General features: G+C 41.0%; 1 protein-coding gene across 8 annotated transcripts in view; it reads left to right on the top strand.

The window, feature by feature from the left end:
• Nucleotides 1-22,730, top strand: part of TTLL5 (tubulin tyrosine ligase like 5) — a 310,875-nt gene that overhangs the window by 35,353 nt on the left and 252,792 nt on the right. For all 8 annotated transcript variants that reach the window (XM_081229115.1, XM_081229114.1, XM_081229113.1 and 5 more), the window contains exons 7-10: nucleotides 4,856-4,938; nucleotides 11,482-11,551; nucleotides 12,012-12,096; nucleotides 21,584-21,685. In XM_081229115.1, coding sequence (XP_081085241.1) covers nucleotides 4,856-4,938; nucleotides 11,482-11,551; nucleotides 12,012-12,096; nucleotides 21,584-21,685 — 340 coding nt within the window. The remainder of the gene's footprint in view (nucleotides 1-4,855; nucleotides 4,939-11,481; nucleotides 11,552-12,011; nucleotides 12,097-21,583; nucleotides 21,686-22,730) is intronic.

The following is a 22,730-nucleotide window of genomic DNA, read 5'->3' on the forward strand; positions in this document are numbered from 1 at the left end:
ATGAATTCAAAGGGTCAGTAGCACACGTAGAATGAATATAGCTGCAACACAAAGCCACCACATTGAGCCCCAGGGCAGTTATTACAGGCAAATGATGTTCTTCAATCTCAAAACAAATCCTTCATTGCTGTTGCCTCCCAAAGACCACAGCGGGGACTTATTGTGCGGTAGAAGAGGGACCAGGGAAGATGTGATGGTAAAGAGGAAGCTTATTGGTTTCAGTCCTGCCAGGATGCCAGTCATTCTTTGCCAGTAGTCCAGAGTCCGTGACCTCTACACTCAAATTCACTGGGGAGAAATCCAGCTTTAGTAGGTCAGTTGTGTTGCTAAGTTTACATATTAGGGGAGAAACTTGCCTCTTCCTACCACTTCCTCTTTCAAAGAGACATTGGTCTTCCTCATAAAGTCTGTTTTAAATTCTCTTCGTTTCCTCTGCTGTCCACCTAGCGTATTATAACTCAGAAATTCCCTTTTCTCCATGACACTTGTGTTCCTGACCTTCCAGTGCTTGCTTGAGTGCCGGCAGTAGGACATTTTTGAGAAGGCAAGTGACATGAACAGGTTGGCCTTTAGGAAAATAACTGCATGAAATGAATTGGAGGGAGCAGGGGGAAGCAACACAGTGGTCGCTTTGGAAGTCATAATCCCGGTAAGAAGGGTAGATAGACTGAGCTAGGTAGCTGGAACGGAACGGAGGCAGTGGGAAGAATGGTAGAATAAACACAGTTTACTAAGTGGCTGTGAGTAGTGAGGCAGAGGTCAAAGGTGTGAGTCTGAGAAGCTGGGAGGAGCATTAAGTCTTTAACCAGGGAGTGTAACAAGGAATATAGAGCAGGCGTCCCTAACCCTCCCGGGGTTCCTGTTAGGAACCGGGCCGCACAGCAGGAGGTGAGCGGCGGGCGAGCAAGTGAAGCTTTACCTGCCGCTCCCCATCGTCCCCACCGATCGCATTACTGCCTGAACCACCACCCCCGCCCCCCACTCCCCAACCCCTCGGCCGTGGAACCACGAAACCAGTCCCTGGTGCCAAAAAGGTTGGGGACCGCTGACGTAGAGGAAAAGTGTTGAAGGGCAAGAGGAGCGTCACATTTTGGACCTGGTGTGGATTTGAGGTGCCTACAGGCCTCCATGTGGTGATGTTTTGCAGGCAGTTGTAACGGCAGTTTTGAGTTCTGGCCAGAGTTATAGGCTCTGGAAGTTGCAGATATGGAGGTGGATGTTGCTACCAAGGAAGGGAAAAAGAAAGAGAAGAAGAACTACAGAGAAGTCAGAGGGGAGAGAGACCTTGAAGATATGAGCAAGGGAATGAGGTCCCAGAGGAGGCAGGAGAGGGTTCAGTCAAGAGCCCAAGTAGAAGGGTGAGCTTCAGGAAGGAGGGCGTGTCTCTCCCCTAAAAGGAGAGAAAGAAGAAGGCTAAGTGGTCATCCAGGTAACATTTTAGATGGAGAGGAAAGCAGGTGAGTGGGTTTATGTTACAGATTCCCAGCCTTCTTGGTGAGAGGGTGATGAGGGCACATAGCAGGAATGAGGGGCCTAGGGATGGGTTTGGGTGTTTGAGAGGAGCAGAAAGGCATGTGACTAGCCTGCGAAAGAGCCTTTGAAAGGGAACTGATAAGGAACAGACATGAGGATTGCTTGAAGACGCTAGAGAGACCAGCCAAGGCGGATCTCATGAATTTGTAGCTTTTTGTTCTAATAAGAGAAAACCTGAAATCCATCTCTGTAGAGACCTAGCCCAGAGACCAAACTCTGCCTCAAGAGATGTGAAAGCCTGGATACTGCCAAACTGTTCCCAGTAATTAGAATGGGGGGCTTGGAATATACAGGCCAGATCTTGCTAGATTCCTGGTGCCACTGTTGCTAGTGTAACAGTATATAGTACAGTCGGAGGTCTGTGACCCCGAAGAACCTAACTAAGAATCTTGCCAACTGCAGCCACTCCCCAGCCGTGGACAGCTTTCTAAGCAGGAGAAGGAAACAACAAGGAAGGCAGGGTGGCGCCAATCTCGGAAAAGCAGAACTTTCCCCCCACGCCCTGGCAGATTTCTGTTTACTTCTCACTGCCCAGAATTGCATCCTCTGGTCATCTTTAGTTGCAAGAGAGACAGAAATAATTCTAAGGAATGAGCAAGACTTTAATGTCCGCCAGTTAACTTCAGATGACTGGATTTCAAAGTAATCAGTAAATTTGTAGAATCATCATAGTAGGATTATGAGAGATCTCATAATTCAAATGACTAAACCTCTCATTTTAAAGATGAGACTGGATAATTTAAGCAAATTGCCCAGAATTAGAAGAGTCAGAATTAGAACTCAGATCTTCCTACTCCTGGTTCAGTGCTCCTTCCATTAGATTGAGCATGCTGCCACCATAGGACCTGGAAGGCACCAGGAAGAGTTGCAGGCCCTGTCTAGTATATCTTCATCCTGACAGGCTGCCAAGTTCTTTGCTTTCCTTTGCTTCTGACCCACATATTTGGAACCTGTGAAAGAAATCAATCCTTGTTCTGAAATACAACAAATCAAGGAGAAAGGCCTAGCATGAAGACACTTTTTTTGATATTTAGAATTTCAAGAACGTGATAAAAGTGAAGCACCAGAAGCAGCAGAAACTTCTGATAAGCCTAGTCCACAAAGTAAGATTTATTAAACGCGTTAGATGGCAGAAGTTGCATTTAGCTAGATTTTCCCTGTTCTGAAAACGAGCATTTTCTGCGTCCGCTTGTCACCACAGTGGGTACTGTCTTCAGACAGGTCTGGTCATTTTCTTTGGCATTGCTCTATGTAGCTCCCTCACTTCCTCTTCGTGAGCTCAGTGTGTCTAATTACTTGCCTAGGGCCTGCCTTTTTCTGCTGTCTTTTCACTTCTGCATGCCCCATGCTAGCAAACTGCCTAACACGGGTTGGGTACTTAGAAGTACTGAATGAATGAATGAATGAATGAAGTTTAAAAATTTTTGTAATTTTTTTGTTTTATTTTACTATTAATTGTTCCTTTTGTTCTCAAACTATTGTATCCTCAGAATTTGGGGAAAATGGCAAAATGGAAAAAATATATAAAGTGTATATATATACATCTATTCAGTGACTTCAGTTTATAGAGATTTAATTTGTCTTATATAAATATGCCATCTATGGCAGGAATTTAAAATTATGTAAATTATGTAGGTAATATAGTCACGGTACCCCCCAAAAAAACAAAACAATAATCAGTGAAAAGCCTTTTTTCTCCTCTTTTCCTCAGTCATCCAGTTCTCCCCAGAGGTGATCAATGTTATTAGTATTTTTACATAACCTTCTAGAGGTATTCTCTGCACTTACTGGCACATGGCTTGAGTGTGTATGTGAACAGATGGGAGCATACAATACCCAGTGCCCTGCACTTTACTTCTTAACACTCAGCAGCCTCTTGGAGCTCATTTCCTCTCTGTTCCTTAATAACATTCTCATTTTGTTTGTCTGCTTAATATTTCATTATGTAGGGCAGGTGTCTGTAAACTACAGCCCTTGTGTCAAATCTGGTCCTGTGCCTTTTTATATGTATCCCATGAGCTAAAAATGATTTTTACATTTTTAGATGCTTGAAAAAAATCAAAAGAAGAATAAAATTTTGTGGCATGTGGAAATCATAGGAAATTCAGTGTCCATAAATAAAGTTTTTTTGGGGCCCAGCCATGCTCCTTTGTTTACGTATTGTTTATGGTGGCTTTTGAGCTACAGTGACAGAGTTGAATAGTTGCATGGCCTGCAAAGCCTAAGCTATTTATTATCTGGATTTTTACCAAAAATAGTTTGCTGGCCCCTCATATAGATGCAATATAGTGTATTTAATTAGTTGATGGACGTCTTTTGCTATTAAAATGCAGCACTGAATAATTTTGTACAAAGAATGTTCCAATATGTGTGAGCAGGACTAGAGAATACATTCCCAGAAGTAGAATTGCTCACGGAGTTTTACATTCTGTGTGGCACACGACATTTTATCCAATTCTGTGAGGTCACATCAAGGGAAAAAGCAGGGGAGGGTGGCGGAGAGAAGACAAGGAGGTCTTCTTTCTCTCCTGGTGAAATTGTTTGTGGCACCGACAAAGTCAAGTTCCTGTTGGGAGGCCTTGAAAAGACAATTTGGCTCCTATCAGAGGGAGAGTTCTTTGTCTCTGCTTCTCTCTCGTGTCCACTGACCTTCCCTAAGTGGAGGCCGGGGCCAACTGCAGGCCTCTGGGACTCCTCATATTGGTTGTGTGTTTTCTTTTCCTATGATCCAAAGGTATTTAAAGCGTAAACCTGAACCTGGGAAAGGAACAAAAGTAAAGGGCACCTTTTAACCACTTGTCAATTATTGTCCTACCTTTCCACTCACATTGTTTTATTTAAGGCGATTTTTTCTTATAAGCTCAGAGAAACTGCTTGAGGAAAGTAACCATATTAGGGGATCTGGCCTTTGACTCACATTGTCACCGTCTGCAATGTGAGCCTCTGGAGGTCCTTTAGTTAAAGGAGGCGAGGATATCAAAGATCCGTGAAGGTTGTTTGTGACAGTAATAGACTAACATCCAGATATTTGCCTTATTTTGTCTTCATCCTCTCATTCAAGAGGGGAAATGGTGGAAGAAATGTATTATGTAATATTGCCATCTCTTCCTCTCTTTCCTTTCTTTCTCTTTCTCTGTTTTCATTTTTAAGGCTAATCCAAAAATACAGGTTATTTTAGTTGCTGTCCTCCACTTAGAAATTTGGAAAATTCTTTGGGTACCTGAGTAGATAACTAGTGTTAAAATTTAAGATAATAAACTCATGTCCCTTCTTCCTCTTTGGTTTCTTTCTCCCCTATTTTGTCTCCCAATATTTTGAGCAGATTCATATTCAAAGGACCGGGGACCTTGGATAGTAAAACCAGTGGCCTCTTCCAGGGGACGGGGTGTCTACCTGATCAACAATGTAAGTATGCAGCGGGTGGCATACTTCGCTCCGTGTTTGTTCTTCCCTGCTTCACCCTTTGTCTTAGCTACTAAGTCTGCATTCAGAAGTGTGATTTGAGGATGGGTCTGAGTCTACTGTTCACCTTACTGGCAGTAACCTCCTCCCATGCCAACAGTTACTCTATGGCTAATAAGTCACTTGATTGAATTTGGGGGGAGGGCAGCCTTTGGTGTCAGCAGAAAAGAGGTACTTTTTCTGCTTTCAGCATTCTGCCTTGCTGATTCCTTGGCACTAAGCATTAATTGGTAGCACATACATTTAGTTCCTATTGTGAGGAGGACTGTGGGTTCCTGCCCTCAAGGTCATCAAGCAAATTAACCTTAATTTGTCATGGCATCCTTGCTGCTCCTGTCCCCCTCCGTCCCCCCTCCTCTTCTTCCTCCTCATCCTCTTCTTTTTTCAAAAGTCATTAGTATCTTGATTCTTTGCAAAATCCTCATTAAAAGTTGTTTTTCAGTTGAATACATATACGGAGTAAATGAAATAAAATCCCAACCCCAGTCTCACTGGCTAGACTAACAACAGTAGTAACCTAACACAGTTGATTTATGTTTCTTCTTCTCTCAACTTTACATTTTGTTTCTAATCCTCAGTTTGATATTCACTGCACTCATATCACTTCCTTCCACATTACGTCTCTAGCTTTGATTACTTTTTATTATTTTTATATTTTAAAGGTTTATGATATTTACATTCTCTTCAGTAACTATGATTCAGTTTCTCTGCTTTATCTGTAAGTTGCGTAAAAAATTTAAACTCAATAGAAACTTTACAGATGGGAATTCTGAAATTTAACCAATATTTTAGTCTGGGTCTTTGTTCATTTTTCCTCCTGGACATTCGGTCAGGCCTTTCAATCTGGAAACTAGTGTTTTTCTTTAGTTCAGGAAAAATCATTCATTTTTCGTCTATGCTTCTGCTTCTGGAACTCCTTTTTAAGGCATTCTGGGTGTTTTCTTCATGTCAACTTTTCTCTCATTTTAAATTCTCTGTCTTTTCCCATCTTTATCTTCTGGATCACCAGTTTGAGCTCTATCCATTTTATCATTCATTCCATCTACTGTATTTCTATATTGGCTTTCATAAGGTACAAAAACTCTTATTTTCTGATTTGCCTTTTTGTGTGTGTGTGTGTGGTAACAGCCTGTTGTTGCTTAATAGATGCAGTTTGCTGGCGGGTCTTTCTGAGGATACGAATTGAAAGTTTTTTAAAGTTCTCTTTTGTTTCACGAATTTTCATGGGATCATGTTTTTTTTCCTGCTGTTGGGTTTTCTCAATTTCAGTGACCTTAGATGTTGAGTCACACTGTTGAACAAGACTAGACTGATTGAAATTTTGACAGCTGGCCTGGGTTTCCCCTACTGTTGTGTAGTACTGATTCCCTAATAACATCTCTCTGGCCAGGAGGCTGACTGTGCTTTGTGTGAGGGCAAAGTATGTTGAATGTCAGGCCGCACCTTAGGTGCATGTGGGTGAGGAAGCATGTTTCTTCCTTCCCCCTTGCCAAAACAGGGCCTGCCTGATTGTGGATATAACGGAAGAGTTTGGTGATTTCCTTGTGGGGTGGTGCTACCTCTCCTCTCTCTTCACCTTTGTGTCTGCTGTAGGGATGCAGTGGCCTCAAGTTCCACTCCTCTGTGGGATCCCTGTGCCCACCCGCAGAAGGTGTCCTCCCGAGACAGTTGTTAGGTTTCATCCTGAGGGCAAAGGCAAAGCTTTGGTTGTTGGAGAAGCCCTATTGGCCGCACTGTTTTAAATGCTGTTTGTTAATTAATTATCTGATTCTTGTCCGTTGGCTCACTCTTGCTCTTCCTGTTAGTTCACTGCCAGCTTGGAACTTCTCAGAAGTCTCCTTGGGAAGATCACTCTCACCTCTGATATTTGGGGCTGGGGCTTCTTCTGCTCTGTTTCCTCAACCTGTTCCCATCTTCTTTCTGTCTTTCAGGATTTCCTTAAACCTTTGGTCTTTTGTTGGCTCCTTTAACTGTTTTCTAGCCTCGTTATCATTTCAGACGTTTAAAAATGTCTACTCTGTCCTTACAGTGGGACCCTGGAAGGGAAGAGGGGGAGACGGATATGTCATGTGTGTGGTCGGTACACCATCCCAAATTCCCCAGTTCTCTTTCTTTTCACATGGTCTGAGCTATTTCCTATATGTGCAGAAACTAACTTTCTAAGGGGTCTTTCATATGGGAAAATCCTTAAATTCAGTCTGGACTAAAAACTGTACAGTAAACACTGATGGCCAGACCTTTTATGCTGAAGAAATATAGGTTCTGGTTCTGAAGCAGTAGCTATACAGCCCCAAGCCCAGGCAGGCTACAAGTTCTGCTGCCTGACCCTGGGTCACTCTGGAGGCCTTTTGCCCTGGGTCTCTTGTGACAGAAGGCACTGCTCATAAGCCTTGGATCTCTCTTTTCTTGTCTCTGTTCTGACCTTGGTGTGAAGGCTCCTGTCCAACAGCTTTTCCTTCAGCTTTGTGCCAGGAGCTCCAGTGTTGTTTGAATCTCATAGACGGCACTAGTTTGGGTTTGGGTTTTAGCTGCCAAATGGAATTGCTATTGAAAGTCAACTGTGGTACAAGTTTGCTTTTTATTTTCTTAGACATGAGTCAAAAAGAATAGGATCTATTCCCAGCTCATCTGGGACTTTTTTCTCTTGGAATGCTCTTTTGCCCTGGTGATTTGTTATTTTAAAACCAACATCATAAAGAATAGAAAAGTTAAACTTTCTTTGGTGGGGCTGAGAACCCCATGCCCTGACTCTTCCCTGGATACCACGCGCGTCTCATAAAGGGGGTGACAAGTCTTTAGAGAATGCATTTGGCAGGCTCTCCTTCTCCCTCCCACATCTCCCTGGGCTGACTCCCTAGAGACCCCCTGCAGAGATCAAAGTACTTGGCAGGACCCTTTGCCTGCCACCTCCCGCTCAGTGAAGCTTTGGAATGAGTCTGATTCTTTGAGGTCTTTGGTGGAAGTGCCAGACAGAAGCCTGGGAAGATGCCAGCAAGCACCAGGGGAGCTGGCAACATGTGGACATAATGGCAAAATATTCCCATTTTTCTCCAAATCTGGAATTTTATCACCTTTTACCCAGACCTACAAACCATGCAGTTAATACTCTTCTCTCCCTCCTTGCACACAAGGCCTAACCATCTCCTCTTTTCCATACCTGGATCCTTTCCCATGGAATATGTGACCCATTAGCCAACTGGATGAAGTAACTCTTTCCAAGGCTGCTGCCTGCTTTCCTTTTAGATTCAAGGGGGAGGGAGAGGGAGTGCTCCAGTGGAGGGTCTGCGAGCAGAGCTAGTGTGAGTGGGTGAGGGATGGGGGAGGGAGGGCAGAGTTAGGTGTGAGGGCCAAATAAAAACATCTTTCCCTGTCTTCCCACTGGCGTGAGGAATGAGAGGGCCTCTTATTAAAAATTCCCCCTAATAGTCATAACCTTTTGGAAAATATCTGCAAAGAGCAACTTGTACCATTATGAGAATAGGATAAAGGATAGAAGAAGCATTACTTTTATGTAATACTGAAGAGAGAGGAGTGTGAGCTCCTACAGATGGAAGCATCTTGGCTGATTGGCGAACGTGGTCTCTTAATGATGTGCTTTTAAAAATACAGCATAAAGGAACAGAGTGGTGTTTGCTCCAGCTCCTGCAGTAACCGTGACTAAATGCCATATTTTCCCAATTTAGTATATTCAAATCGAGGAGGGAAAAGATCTGGTGTTTTCTGATTAAGGTATGAATTTGATTTATGGAAGTCAAATTTAGTCATCCTTGTCTCACACATTATTCATGGTAAATAAAATACTAGTGTTTTCTCTGAGATTTTGAAGTATCAGGAGAGTATTTTGGTCACTCTGTTCACTCCTATATTTGTGAATCTAGTTCCGTACAGCTCTCTTGTTTCTATTTGTTTATGTTTTCTTAGGTGCTCTCCATTTTTTCTCATTGTTCAACAAATAGTTAGGGAGTCCCTGTTGTGTGCCAGGTGCTGCCACTCCGTAAAGGCTTTTCAGGAATAGGGATCATCTCCTAACTCTTATGTGTCTTCATTATAATTCAGTGCACTGCTCTGAGCAGAATGGTGTGTGGCACATCATGAGGAATGCTGTTGAGTTGTGGAACTCAGTAAATGGAACCACATAGATACTATTGAGTTTGCAATAATAATACTAACTGATATTTCTTGAGCATCTACTATGTGCCTACCACTGTGCCTTCCAAATATAATCTCACTTAGACTTTATGAGAACCCTAAGAGGTAGTTACTATTCCTTCCATAGTAAGTGAAGATTTTAACTCATCTTGCTGATTCCCTCTTAACCATTGTACCAGTCTACCTTACAATAACTTAACAGATACCATGAGCTTTAATCTTAAAGTTGAATTAGATAAATGGATGGGTTTCCAACTTTCCCAACAATTCAGATTCTTGCTTTAGCATACTTGGGAGGGCAATTTGAGCTTAGAATTGACATCATTTAAAATGAGCTAATTGGGGATGGATGAAAAGGAGACAGGCTTGAAGATGTCAAAAATTTCGTTAGTTGCTTATCAGTATATTACACTATACAAAAAAACTGTACTCAAACAATTCCTTTCTTCCGTGAGCTTACAATTTAATTACTAGTGCAGATAGAAATGAGAGGTATAGACCATTGAACAAATACTAAAGTTACCGAAATAATGTAAGAGATTATGTTCTGCATAATTCAAAGGACAAATGTATATGAGGAGGAAGAGAAGAGAGGAGATGGGCATGGATGTTAGATGTGTCATAGGGTGAAGACCATTACCATTGTAGTCTCTGGTTCCAAGTAGAGTTGGGTGGTTACATATCTGTTGTAGCCTGTAGTAGGCGTTACTTAGTAGAAAAAGAGCTGCAATTGTTTAATTTTAGGTTTGGAACACAGCCTGCAGCTTGCTTCTTTGTACTGTGATTGCATCAGTCCTCACATACTAAGCTGACTCAAAATAGAGATAGTATGTGTGAGAAACTGATCAGGAAATGGTGTGGGTCACCAAGTCCAGAGTATGAATCAGTAGGGATGTTGTAGTGTCCGTATGATGCATAGAGATGGCTTGTGAAGTTGTGTTCTGAGTTTGAGATGGCAGCAGTGGGAAATGAGAGAGGAATCTCATTATCTTGACCCCGGAGTTGCTTCTTGTCGTTGTGTATGATGTTATGGGTCACACAATTATCCTTATTTTATAACTGTAGTACTTGGGATAGCAAATGCATTATTATAAAGGCAAACTTTTAAATTTGGACAGTTATTTTAGGTCAGAACTTGTGAGAAAAGGTGCAAATAGTGCTTAAGAATTAAGCTTCTGAGGCAGACTTCCTGGGTTCAAATGGTGCTCTATCACTTATTAGCTGTGTGACTTTGAGCAGGTTCCTAACCCTCTCTGACTCTTCCCTCATCTGTAATATTTGGATGGTGTTATACCTACCATGGGTTGGATGAAGATTAAATGAAATAATACTTGTGAAGGATTAGAACAGTGTTGGCACATAGCAAATCTTCAGTACATTTATTAAATTTTTTTTCCTGCAGATGTTAATAGTGTTTCTGTTGTTGCTACTATAGCTATTATCATCACAATTGTCATTACAGCCACTTCCCTTTTGGAGTTCTTTTGTCCTGTGTGGATTGTGGTGACTGACAACTGATTTTTCTGTTTTAGTCTCACTTGGAATTGTTCTTCCAGATCTCTTTCCACTCTGCAGCCTCACATCTTGCACTTGTAGGTGTGCTGCTTTGTGTTCTTTTAAATTCTATATATTTGCTGTCCCTCTACTCAAACATCAAACTCTTTGGGAGTAGGGATTGGGCTCTGTGAGGGCAGGGATTGCATTTGTTTTATTCATCACTGTATCTCCAGTGCCTTATACAGTACCCATCATACTCATCATTATTTATTATATAGACAGCTCTCCTTCATTGAAAAAAGTATTTAAAAGATCTAGTTCATTCTTTACCTACAGTGGTATAGCAAGCACTGTTGAGTGAATCAGTGAAATATCCATCCCATTTCACAGGGAAAATGCCAGGATCCATTGTAGAAAGATCTGTAAGTTCTCTGAGCAACTTGATGAAAGCCTTCCTGTAAGAATAATGGTAGTATTTTAAAATATCCAACATGCTTTACATTTGGGAGAAAGCAAGTTTTAATTTATTTTTAAGTAGCTTTTATTTTCTTGGCATGTAAATATTTAATATCATGTATATAAATCTTTAAAGCTGTTTAGGCTCCATTATGAGAGGTGCTGTGTAAATTTTGTTTTCCCCCATTATAATTGGATTCTCACAGTGTTTATGGAAGTGGTGTGTTATATGGCCAATTAATATACGGGTAGCTTAGAGGAAACCTTTTCTTAGAGTTTTAGTTTTCCATATTATCCTTTCTAAATGGTTAAGAACTTTGCTTCTTTATTGTAAGTCAGGATTCCTTTGCATTTCTACCTTGCATTTTTCTCTTTACTCAATAGCCAAACCAGATTTCCCTGGAAGAGAACACCTTGGTCTCCCGTTACATTAACAACCCCCTGCTCATAGATGGTGAGTTGTGATTAGGTCTTTGACTGGATTGGGCTAGATAGTACTAAATTTTTTTTTAACATTTTTATAGTCTTCTCTAGTAAGTCTTTATTAAACTAGTGTGAAATTCTTGGCAACTGTGGCTCCAGAGATGAAGCTGGTTCCTTACCTACCTCACGGTATTATTTTGAAGTTGACTTTGAGATAATAAAAAAGAAAGTGCTTTATATGTTATAACAGAAACAAATATATATGAAAACTGTACAATGCATATATATATATATATATATATATATATATATATATTTACAATGTATGGTATAATTATTATTTATCCTCAAAAGGGAAGGTGTGTGGGCAGTGTATGTTTCATGGCGAGAGGAGGACTGTCTTTCATATTTCTTTGTTACTTTGTACTATTCATTCTGTAACAGAAGACAAATGAGCTTCGCTTTTCCTGTGTACCCCAATTTTTTTCCAGACTTCAAGTTTGATGTGCGCCTCTATGTGCTTGTGACTTCCTATGATCCTCTTGTCATCTATCTCTATGAAGAAGGACTGGCTAGGTAAGAGACCTTGAGCGGAGGGTGTTTATTCGAGTTGACCCATTAAAGAGTGTATTAAGATCAGGTTGTTTTTCTGTTGTATTCAACTCAGGAAAATAAGAGTGTCCCCAGATGGGCTTCAGATTACAGAAATCAGTCTTATCACTTCACAGTCTCTCTTGCATATCCACACATATGAACAAGCATTTGTATGTAAACACGCACCTTTCCCAGCAGGGATCCAGGATCACATTGTATTTTCATGCAATGGTAATTGGTATGAAGATCCTATGGCCACTGTTGTTCACAAATGGTCTAAAAAGGAAAAAGAAATCTCACATGTGTATACCTGTTATATGCCAAGCATTTATTTTAATGCTCACAACAACCTTAAAGTCGATGCATTTTTGCAGTTGCGGAAACTGAGGCTTTGTGTAAGGGAACTTGAAGTCACTCCCCTGAGGTCTCCAGCAGGTGGATGGTGGAGTGGGAATTTGAACCCCTGGATCTGACTCCAGAGCTGAAGGCTTGAGCTGTTTCATGCCCTCTTGTATTTAGGGTGGGCATTAGCTGCTTTCTTTTTTTTTCCACCTACAAGTCTGTAATATATTTTACAGTGATTTTATATATATATTTTATATATATATATATATATATATATATAATATATATATTTCTGTTTTTCTTGAGGTACTTCTTAAGTTTTAAGGTAGTGTGACTTACAAAATAAAGTTCAACTTATAATAACTTGAAGTTTCATTTCCCATATCCGTAGGATTTTTCAGGTGACAGTGTTTTTTTTAGATCCTTTAAATTGTTTAAAATAAGTATATAACTTTGGTGTGCTTGTGTTCTTTTCTCTCACAAAGCTAATATATATATATATATATATATGTGTATGTATTTCCCCCACAAAATTTATATATATTTTTTACTTATATATTTTACCAAAGAACTCTGAAGTTCTTTTTATGCATAGTTTTCTTATAGAACATAGAAGTTTAGGAGGTGGTTTGCATCTGTAAAAAGCATGGCCTATGTATGTTTCTGTATTTTAGGAAATGTACATCAAAGATGGGAAATACCGTGGATAAAAGAAGCCAACATATTTAGGTGTAGGTGCTTTGAGACATATCATTGTACTCTGACAACTGTTCTTTTAGAATCGGATTTCAATTATTTTAATTATTTTTTAGACTAACATTTTTTGATGCATCGTGTGCCTAGAGTCAGAGGGTGAGAACAGTTAACCAAATTCTACCTGGTTGAGCTATGTCTTCCCTTCACCTCTAGATGGCAGTGACAGCATCTATAAGCGTGGTCACATTCTTAAGTAAGATTTGAGTTTGAACCCTGGGAACACTGAAGGCCACGGAAGCTCCCTAGTTCTGGCCTCTGGTTCCTTGAAAATTGAGGAAGGAGAAAACTAAAATATTTCTCAGTTTTTAGGTAGAGGGCTGAACCAGGTATCTGGGCACAAACTACTAATCTAATCAGATTTTCATCGGAAAGAAGTGTTCTGTAGTGTGTTTAGACACATGCGCTCTCATATTTTGAAGTAGAGGGATAAAAACTCAGTCTCCGTATTATCTAGAACAAAAAGAAGGTGAAATAAGGCCTCTTACTTCTGCTCAGGTGTATAAGATGCTGAGGATTTTCCATTTTGTAATACGAGATGTCTGAGCTTTCCCTCCTGAGTATCATGAGCTTCTTCACCCTTCTCCCTCCACTCATCCTCACCCAGCTTGTCTCCTGTACCTTCTCGGGAACCGGTTATGTCCTGCCATGAACTGGACTTCTTGACTAGGGAGAAGACCTCAAGTTTGTGCTTACTGTGTCTCAAGGATATCATAGCAATATGTTTTGCAAATTATTCCAAAGGTATTTCACCCACAGTATTAATAGCCCTTGCTATTGGTAAAATTCGGCATTGCTTTAAAGCCTCAGTGGCTCAGATGCAAAATGGGAACAATACTAAGATTTGTTATAGAACTCCCTACAGATATGCTAGTGCTTTGGCTATTGGGTGTGTGTTGGAAGCCAGAACCCACTGAACTGAGTAACTCTTCTCTTGCCTCCAGCAGGAACTGAGTATATTTATTTCTATATTTTAAAAATGGATGCTCTTTCTTAGAATAAGTTGGAAAACAAATTTGTAAAAATTTGGATTCAACTGAGCCAAAAGAAAAAGAATTTTCAGGGTTTTGGCTATTTTACCTAAAAGTGTAGGCGAATATAAAAGCTTTACAGTAGTACATTAGGACAGGCTATTAGCCAGTCCTGCAAGGGTGCATTGCTCTGCACAATAACTTCCATGTGCCTAAGTCCCTGTGTCTTAACCACTGTGTATCCTGGCACTCATCTCCTGCTTTTTAATCCTCAGAAGCCATTCGACTGTGTCATTACTTTCAACAATAGTCTACAGCATCTCCAGATCTGCAGCCTCTAGTAATCTTGGGTCACGTTTGTTTTAAATAGACATTACTGAAGAGAATCAGTTTGGGATGAGATCACTAGACCATTTTACTTTGAGGCTCACAAAGGAAAACCATAATCTTTCCTAAAGAGACAGAACTGGTGGCAGTGTAATTGGTTTCCTTCTTCAGAAAAGAAGGGTCTTATCCCATATCACTTCTGTTTGGGGCCTCAAAATTCATGTTTAATGACAGAAAGATTAAGTTCATTTCATAAGACGGTTCTGTGAAGTAAGAATTTTGTGTAAATTCTTTACCTTCTTAAATTTACTAAAGAAAAAGACCCTAAATAGTTTCTTTCTAGATTAATCATTTCAGCTGTCCTTGCTTTATTAACATAGGAAGCAGAAAGACTCTCATTATTTTCTTATACGTGGGCACAATATTGAGGCGTTTTAAAAAATTGTCTCAGTGGTGTTTGAGTGCAGTATTTTGCCCCTTCCTACTTTTTGAGTTTCACGTGTATGTTACTGTTTTACACCAGCAGGGGGCACTCAAGTTTCCAGAGAGGGGTGCTTTTCTCTACCAAAATGGTGTAGGGGTTTTTTTCCTGACCGAGGTGGCATCCAAAAAGACTTTGTTCTGGTTTTTACAGTTTTAGGTGGATCCAGTATGTGGTCTAAATGATTTGACGAGGCCCTTTTTGAGACAAAGCTAATAGCCAAATTTTCACTGAAACAGGAAAAATAAAAAGTTGAAAAAAATTAAAACAAAATTGAATTGAAAACCAAATGTGCTCTCATACCAGAGACCCAAAGATGTAGCACTGTCAGCTGCGGGGAAATGAAAGTGCCCCTCCAGGGCACTGGGAAGATGGGACACTGAGAAGGCCCGGGTCAGGGACTGCCTCTCTTCTACTCAGCCATATTATTCAGTGGAAATTCAGAAAAGATCCCAAAGCATTTGTAATGCCTCTGCCTTCCTCCCCACCCCCAGTTACTTCTTCAGTAGCCTCCCTTGCTAATTAACACTGGCTCCGCAGGGATATTTACCTTTTCTCTGCTGGATTCCTGTGGTTTTGAAAGAATTCAGGTACTTGCCGGTTGCCAAGGAATTCAGATTACCTCACAGGCTGCACACTGTCCAGAACCTGCCATAGCAGCAAGAGGGGGAAGAGACACCAACAAGGGGAAGAAAACCCTCTCCAGTGCTCATTGCCACCCTCCCTGGCAGGCCCTTGCTGTTGGTGAAGTTTGAGTCATTTCTGGCTCTGAAGACCAGGGGATCAGGCTGGTAATCCCCTCCCAGACGGCTCCGCAGGGCGCTGCCTAGTCACTGCAGCACTTTGGCAGTCTCCCGGGCCGCAGCTGGTTGACAGCAGATCAGAGAGCTCTTGGGCCTCTTGTTCTCTTCCATAAGATTTTTCTGGGTCAGGCCAGGATGAAACCCAGTGGCTCCTGGCAAGGCTGCCTGAGGTGCTGTCTCTTTGTCCTCCAGGCCTTTCTGGCACTGAATGGTTACACCTGCTGAAAGACAGCACATGGGCCACAGCCAGGGTCTCTTGAGAGTTGGCCTCCCCTTACTTTGTACATTTGTAGTAAATGTTTGTTAGAACATGTAGCTATCAAAGTGGGGTTGGGGGGTTCGGTTTAACTGTCCTACACCTAGACTCTCTATAACTCTGACTATGGTGTCGTATGCATAGAAGAACAAAGTAGCTTTTGAACGGGGGAAGAGAGTTCCAAAGACCCCACTAACTCTGTGCGTTCCTTCTTGTTTGAGTTCCGTGTTGGTAAAGTTCCTGAACAAGCAACTCCGCTGTAGTTTTCGGTTGGTGCTTATCAGGTACCTACTATATGTCTAACATTGAAACCCTTTCTTCACATACACACTCAAGAGTTTGAGACAAATTATTATCATTGTATGGATTCTCACCGGGAAACATCAGAAAGCAAAAAGGAAATGTAGTTTTTTTTTTTTTTTTTTTTTTTTTTTTTTTTTTTTTTTTGCGGTACGCGGGCCTCTCATTGTTGTGGCCTCTCCCATTGCGGAGCAATTGCTCTGGACGTGCAGGCTCAGCAGCCATGGCTTATGGGCCTAGCCACTCCGCGGCATGTGGGATCTTCCCAGACCGGGGCACGAACCCGTGTCCCCTGCATCGGCAGGCGGACTCTCAACCACTGCGCCACCAGGGAAGCCCAGGAAATGTAGTTTTTGATTTAAGAATTTGTCAGAATAAAGGTAATCTATATATATATTTTAATGTGGCAAAAAGAGAAAAGGGCATATAGTTCTCTGTTCATCATAGGTGGTGAAATAGAGCTCAGGGTTTCAGATGTACAAAGAAAGTAGGAACCCCCCCCATTCCTTTTTTCTTTTTCTTTTTTTTTTTTTGTTTTGCTTAAAGGTCAAAGCTATGAAATTCTGTCATGAGAGCTTTTCCTAAATCTTGATTTCATTAAGAGGGAGGTTCAAGACTTAATTCATCATGTAAATTTCAGTATGTGTTAGGAGCAGTGTTTACAAACTTGGTTGTGGGCTACGTAGTAGAGAATTACCTCTTTTACAGGTGTTTCTAATAAAGAAATTGTGTTGAAGCTTTCAGACCTAGATAGGGTGAAATTTGATATGTGAAGATCTAAATTACAAGTCATAAACTTAAATGCTTACAAGGACATTCCCTGAGAAGGTTGGCCCAGTGGAGACTGGAGAACCAGAGATCACATGTCCCACCTAAAGCGTATTTACTCTTCATTGGCAGCAAGTCGTTGATATGTGGTAGTACTGTGGTCTGAATGCTACCTCCCAAGTTCATATGTGGAACTCCTAACCCCCAAGGTGATGGTATTAGGAGATGGGGACTTTGGGAGGTGATTAGGTCATGAGAGTGGAGCCCTCATGAATATGATGAGTGCCCTTTAATATAAGAGGCCCTGGAAGGATTCTTCACCCCTTCCACCCTGTGAGGACACAGCAGGAAGGTGCTGTCTGTCTGCCTGCATCTTGACCTTGGACTTCCAGCCAACAGAAATAAATTTCTATTATTTGTAAGCTACGCAGTTTATGCAGTTTATAGTATTTTGTTATGGCAGCCTGAATGGACCAAGACAGGTGGTATTGCCAGATCTTCTGGTTTTTTAAGGGAGGCTGAAAAATCTAGATTTTTATTGAGAAACTTTTGTTTTTAGACTTTTAATTTTGAAACCATTTCAAAGTTATGGGAAAGCTGTAAAAATAGTATGAAGAACTGCCTTTTAACTTTCCTCTAGAGACCCACAGTCAAATTTGGCCAACTGTCCTGATAATGTCCTTTATAACAGAAAGCTCCAAATCCAGGATCACATGTTGTATTTAGTTGTCACGTCTCTTTAGTCTCCTTTGATCTGGAACATTTACTCTGTCTTTTCTTGACTTTCATGACTTCAGCATTTTTTAAGATTTAGGCTGGTCATTTTGTAGAATGGCCCTCAATTTGCGTTTGTCTGATATTTTTTCATAATTAGACTGAGGTTACGTACTTTTGGCCAGAATGTCACAGAATGTTCTTATTGCATTAAATCCAGTGGTACATGATAACTATTTAGTGGTGTTTGAGCACTGAAGACAATGTCTGACAGGTTTCTCCACTGTAAATTTACTTTGTTTTCCCCTCTGTAATTAATAAATATCTTATGAAGAGATACTTTGAGACCATGTAAAATCTCATTCTTCATCTCATTTTCACCCAACAATTTTAATATTCATTGATGTTTCTTGCCTGAATGAATTATTACTATGATGGTTGTGGAATAATGATTTTCTAATCCCATCATTCCTTTTACTTTTATTATTTGGCATTTTACTCCCAAGAAGAGTTTTCTCTCCATCCTGTTCATTTATTCATTTGCTTATATATACCAATGTGGACTTAAGGATTCCTGTGTCATTCAATGGGTTGTAATCCTTTACTATTATGATTTATTTTGATGCTCAAATTGTCCCAGATTTGGCCAATGGGAGCCCGTTTAAGCTGACTTCTGTGTCCTTCTGACATGTCCCTTCATTCTTTGAGCGCAAGGTATTTCAGGCTCATCCTCTTTCTCTGTCCCAGCCTGGAATCGACTGTTTTCTCCAAGGAGCAGTGGTTGCTTTTAATGGAGGATAGTATTTAGACATACAGATCCAGGTGCTAGATATGCTCATTGTTCTGGGGTGTCCCTGCTATCAGGTCCTTGCAGTGGACGTACCTAGGAAATATGTGTATAGATACACGTACATGTACACATACATACACATTTACATTTATATTTATTTCTGTATCTCTATATGGAAAATCAGGAGTTCATACAAGTACCTCCAATTCTAGCTCAAAACTACAGCATTCATTCTAGCTTTTTCCCTTTCCATATTTTTTATCTTTTTTCCAACGGTGAGAAATCTGACTTCTATTATCTTCAACATATTTATTTACTCAGTTCCCTCGTGTGTAGCTAGTCTCCCAACCTCCCTGTCACTACCCCATTCAGATGTCCTCCTTGTGTGGACTTTGACCCTTGTGGGGCACCACCCTGTGTAGATAACCTCCTTGTGCTGCCTCTGGGCTGCCTTCCCGTCCTGTCCACCATTTTCCTCACATGGACCCTGGCTGCCACTGGGCTTCGGGAAGGAAGGTCTGCATTTTAAATGCTGGCCAAGTTATTCAAGTTTAAAAATAAAAAACAACCTTTGTAGGTTAATCAGAACTTGATTAGTAGGCCAGATCTAAGACTGATGGGACCTCTGATGTAGAAAACAAGATGAAAATGTTGGAAAATGGTGGTCAGAGATGAATGTGGTTTGTTTAATCCAGATTTTAGTGAGAACCATAAACTCCTCCTGGGTTGGGAGGAAAGATGAGCATATACACCTGCCTTTCCTCTACGTGGTCTTCTACATTCCTTGTTCAGCCGACTGAAATAAAGCGTGTAACACTTTTGCCCTTTTGGGTAACTTTTCCACTGAGCTTAGTTTTTTGTTTCTGTTTTCTCTAATTCTTACTTCTTCTTATACTTAGAAGAACTGTAACATTAATGATCTTGTCCTTCCTGAGTTTCAGAATATAAATGTCCCAGCTAAAAGGAAGACTAGGAAGAAGAAAACTTATTTTTTTAGAGATGCAGTCCTATTGAAAAAAGGAGGATAGGAATGACAGATGTGTTGGGTACCAGTTTACAGTTAACTGCCAGGCCTTTGCCAGTCTTTTCATGTTGACCAAATTAGATCAGGTACTTGTATTTAGAAGAGGAGAAAAACCTCTTTCTCTGAAGCAGAACCTTTTCCCTCCCTCTAAATCATTATTTTGGGGGAGAGATGGCAGGTGGTATGTCACTGTGAGGTAATGTCTGGTTGAGGCAGGCAGCCTCTGAGGCCTGCATGGGCCCCCTTCGCATTTCACAAGAATTCAGAGAATGACTGTTTCCCGCTTGATTGGAGGATCTCTGACGAAGGAAGACTGGGATGTATAGGTAAGGTTTACTCACCACGGAGTGACATGGGTGAAGTTAAGTGATAACTGCTGGAAGTTTCTGGAAAACCTGAGGTCCTTCTCATGCATAGACGTAATGCTCCTCAGACTCTTGCCCCTTAGCCGTACATGCCTGGTCAACATTTTCTCTCTGTCCACATCCTTCTTCCTGGCCTCATGTTTGTTTATTTTAGTTTTGCGGGGGTTTTTTTGGTTTTTCTATTTTTTCTTTTTCCACTCTTCTTCCTTTGGCTCTTGTAGATTTCTAGTACAGGGACTTAGGGAGCAGAGATGGTGGGTGAGTGAGAAGAAACAGAGGAGAAGAAAAATATTAAATGCTGCCCTTCAGTGTGGTAAAGATTCACGTTGACTTCATAGTCTGAGTAAGCACATGTAAATCATTTGTAAATCATGTGAACATAAACCTGTGGCCTTCCAGGATTTTTTTTCACACACTTGGTTGTGCCTCTGGGGAAAACCACTTTAGTGAAGGGTGATACGGTTAGAGTGGTATGTAAACAGGGGGTGATATTTACCATAACCGTTCGAGGCGAGTGTACTTTTGTTGATGCTGAGCATCGCTGGAAGGTTTTCTCTTTCCTTGGCTACTTCCTTCAGAGGCACATATATTTTATACTTTGGTCTTCTTTTGACAACAGTCCAGGATATCAAATTGCTGCTCTGTTTTCAGTGGGCTCCATGTTTAATCCCTCTTTTTGCCGCCATTCCAAATTCAGGAATTAATCCACTCTAGGCTCATATTGATGCTGTTCTGCAGACTTAGGCTTTGTATGCTGTTAATGCTGCCATTATTGTTTTCTTAATTTTATAGATCAGTTCTGTTTTTTCCTATGGATGTGAGTTCTAAGTCTCTATATTATTATGCTGTCCTTTTTTTTCTTTTTGCATATTTTCCATAGAATGCTTTAGTACCAGGCACTGTGTAGGCACTCAGGTGTTTCTTGACAGGCTAATGTCCCATCATCCACAGCATCCTATACACAGTTTCCTTGACTGTGAATAACTTTGTTTTCATTTTTCATCTTTCCTATCCGTCTAAGGTTCTGTATCAAAAAAGCAGCATCTCGTGGTTAAGAACATGGGTTTTGGAGTCAGTGTGATCTGGGGCAAGTTACTTAATCTTCCAGATCGTGTTTTTTTTTTTTTTTTTTTGTAGTACGCAGGCCTCTCACTGTTGTGGCCTCTCCCGTTGCGGAGCACATGCTCCAGAAGTGCAGGCTCAGCGGCCATGGCTCACAGGCCCAGCCGCTCCGCGGCAGGTGGGATCTTCCCTGACCGGGGCACGAACCCATGTCCCCTGCATCGGCAGGTGGACTCTCAACCACTGCGCCACCAGGGAAGCCCCCAGATCATATTTTAATGTTCATATCTGTTTTACAAATTAGACATAATGGTACCTCCTTCAGAAAATTGCTTTAGTGATTGAATTAAATGTGATATTGTACATGAAACACTTAGCGTGGGGGTTGGCACTTAAGAAGCACTCAGTATTTGAGGAGGATGCCACCTCCCTGTATTAATATCTCATTGATCCTGTATTTTATCGAAGCCCTGTTCCTGACACTTACTTAACCTGTGTCTTTTCTATCAGGTTTGCCACCGTACGATATGACCAAGGAGCCAAGAATATTCGGAACCAGTTCATGCACCTGACCAATTACAGTGTGAATAAGAAGAGTGGAGACTATGTCAGGTACTGGCTGTGCCTGAGCCAGGAGCCAGGGAAGTTGGTCTCCGAGGCAGGCGTTGGAGAAGTGCAGAGTTAACTTGTTGCACTGGAGGAAAACTTTATGCTCATATCCATGTAACTTAGAGCTATTGGAGTCATTTCATGTAGTTTTGAGGCTTACCTGCTACGGCTTCTCTATTGCTTGCCCACCTACAATGTCCCCTTTCTCCACCAAAATATGCCTTCCTTCCCAAGTTTCGTCTGCCTCATTGTCAAGTTCCCTCACTTGACTTAGAGGTAGGAATTTTATAGGCATATGGAACTTTTTCGAAGTCAAGAAATTAGGTCATTTCAGCACTTGGCAAAATGTATCAAAAGCTTCAGAAATGGTTGTGCTCTTTGACCCAGCAATTCTATTTCTAGGAGCTTAACCTTAAGAAATAAAGGATTTATACACAAGATTAGAAACAAGAATGTTCATCACTGTACATTGTCAGGTGGAAAAAGCAAGTTACCACACAGTACATGCAATTTAGTTTCTTTTTTGAATACGTGAGGTAACTAAAGCTGTTTTTCCCCCCCGAGGGGCTGTGGGAGAGAGAAGAAAGCTAGAAGGATATATCTTTAAAATGTTAACAGTCCTTAACTATAATGGATGGGATTTTGGGTGGGGGATGTCTGTCTTCTTCTCTGTACTTTTATGTTATTTCCTAAGTTTTTCTAAAAGAAACACTTCTATGATCGGGGGAAAAATCGTTAGGAATAAATTAAATAAAGAAGAAATGAGGCCATCTCAGAAAAAGATTCAGTGGAACGGAGTACCAGCCCAGCTGTGTGGAAATATTCTTTCTGCTGTGTTTTCTTTCATCCTGATAATTTTGCCAGAAACTGGAAAAATAAAAAAGAAACCCAAACAGTTACTTTCTACTCAGACTAAAAATAGGTGCCTAGGAGGTCCAAGGAAAAAAAGAAAGGAATCTGGAAGTGATGGCATAGTTGCCGAAGCTGTATAGATTTCATTGAGTGTCCTGTGACCGGTGTTAGGAATTGGTTGAAGATGCAATATCCT

The sequence above is a fragment of the Mesoplodon bidens genome, assembly GCF_964165515.1.
Source record: "Mesoplodon bidens genome assembly, chromosome: 3".
Classification (NCBI taxonomy): domain Eukaryota; kingdom Metazoa; phylum Chordata; class Mammalia; order Artiodactyla; family Ziphiidae; genus Mesoplodon; species Mesoplodon bidens.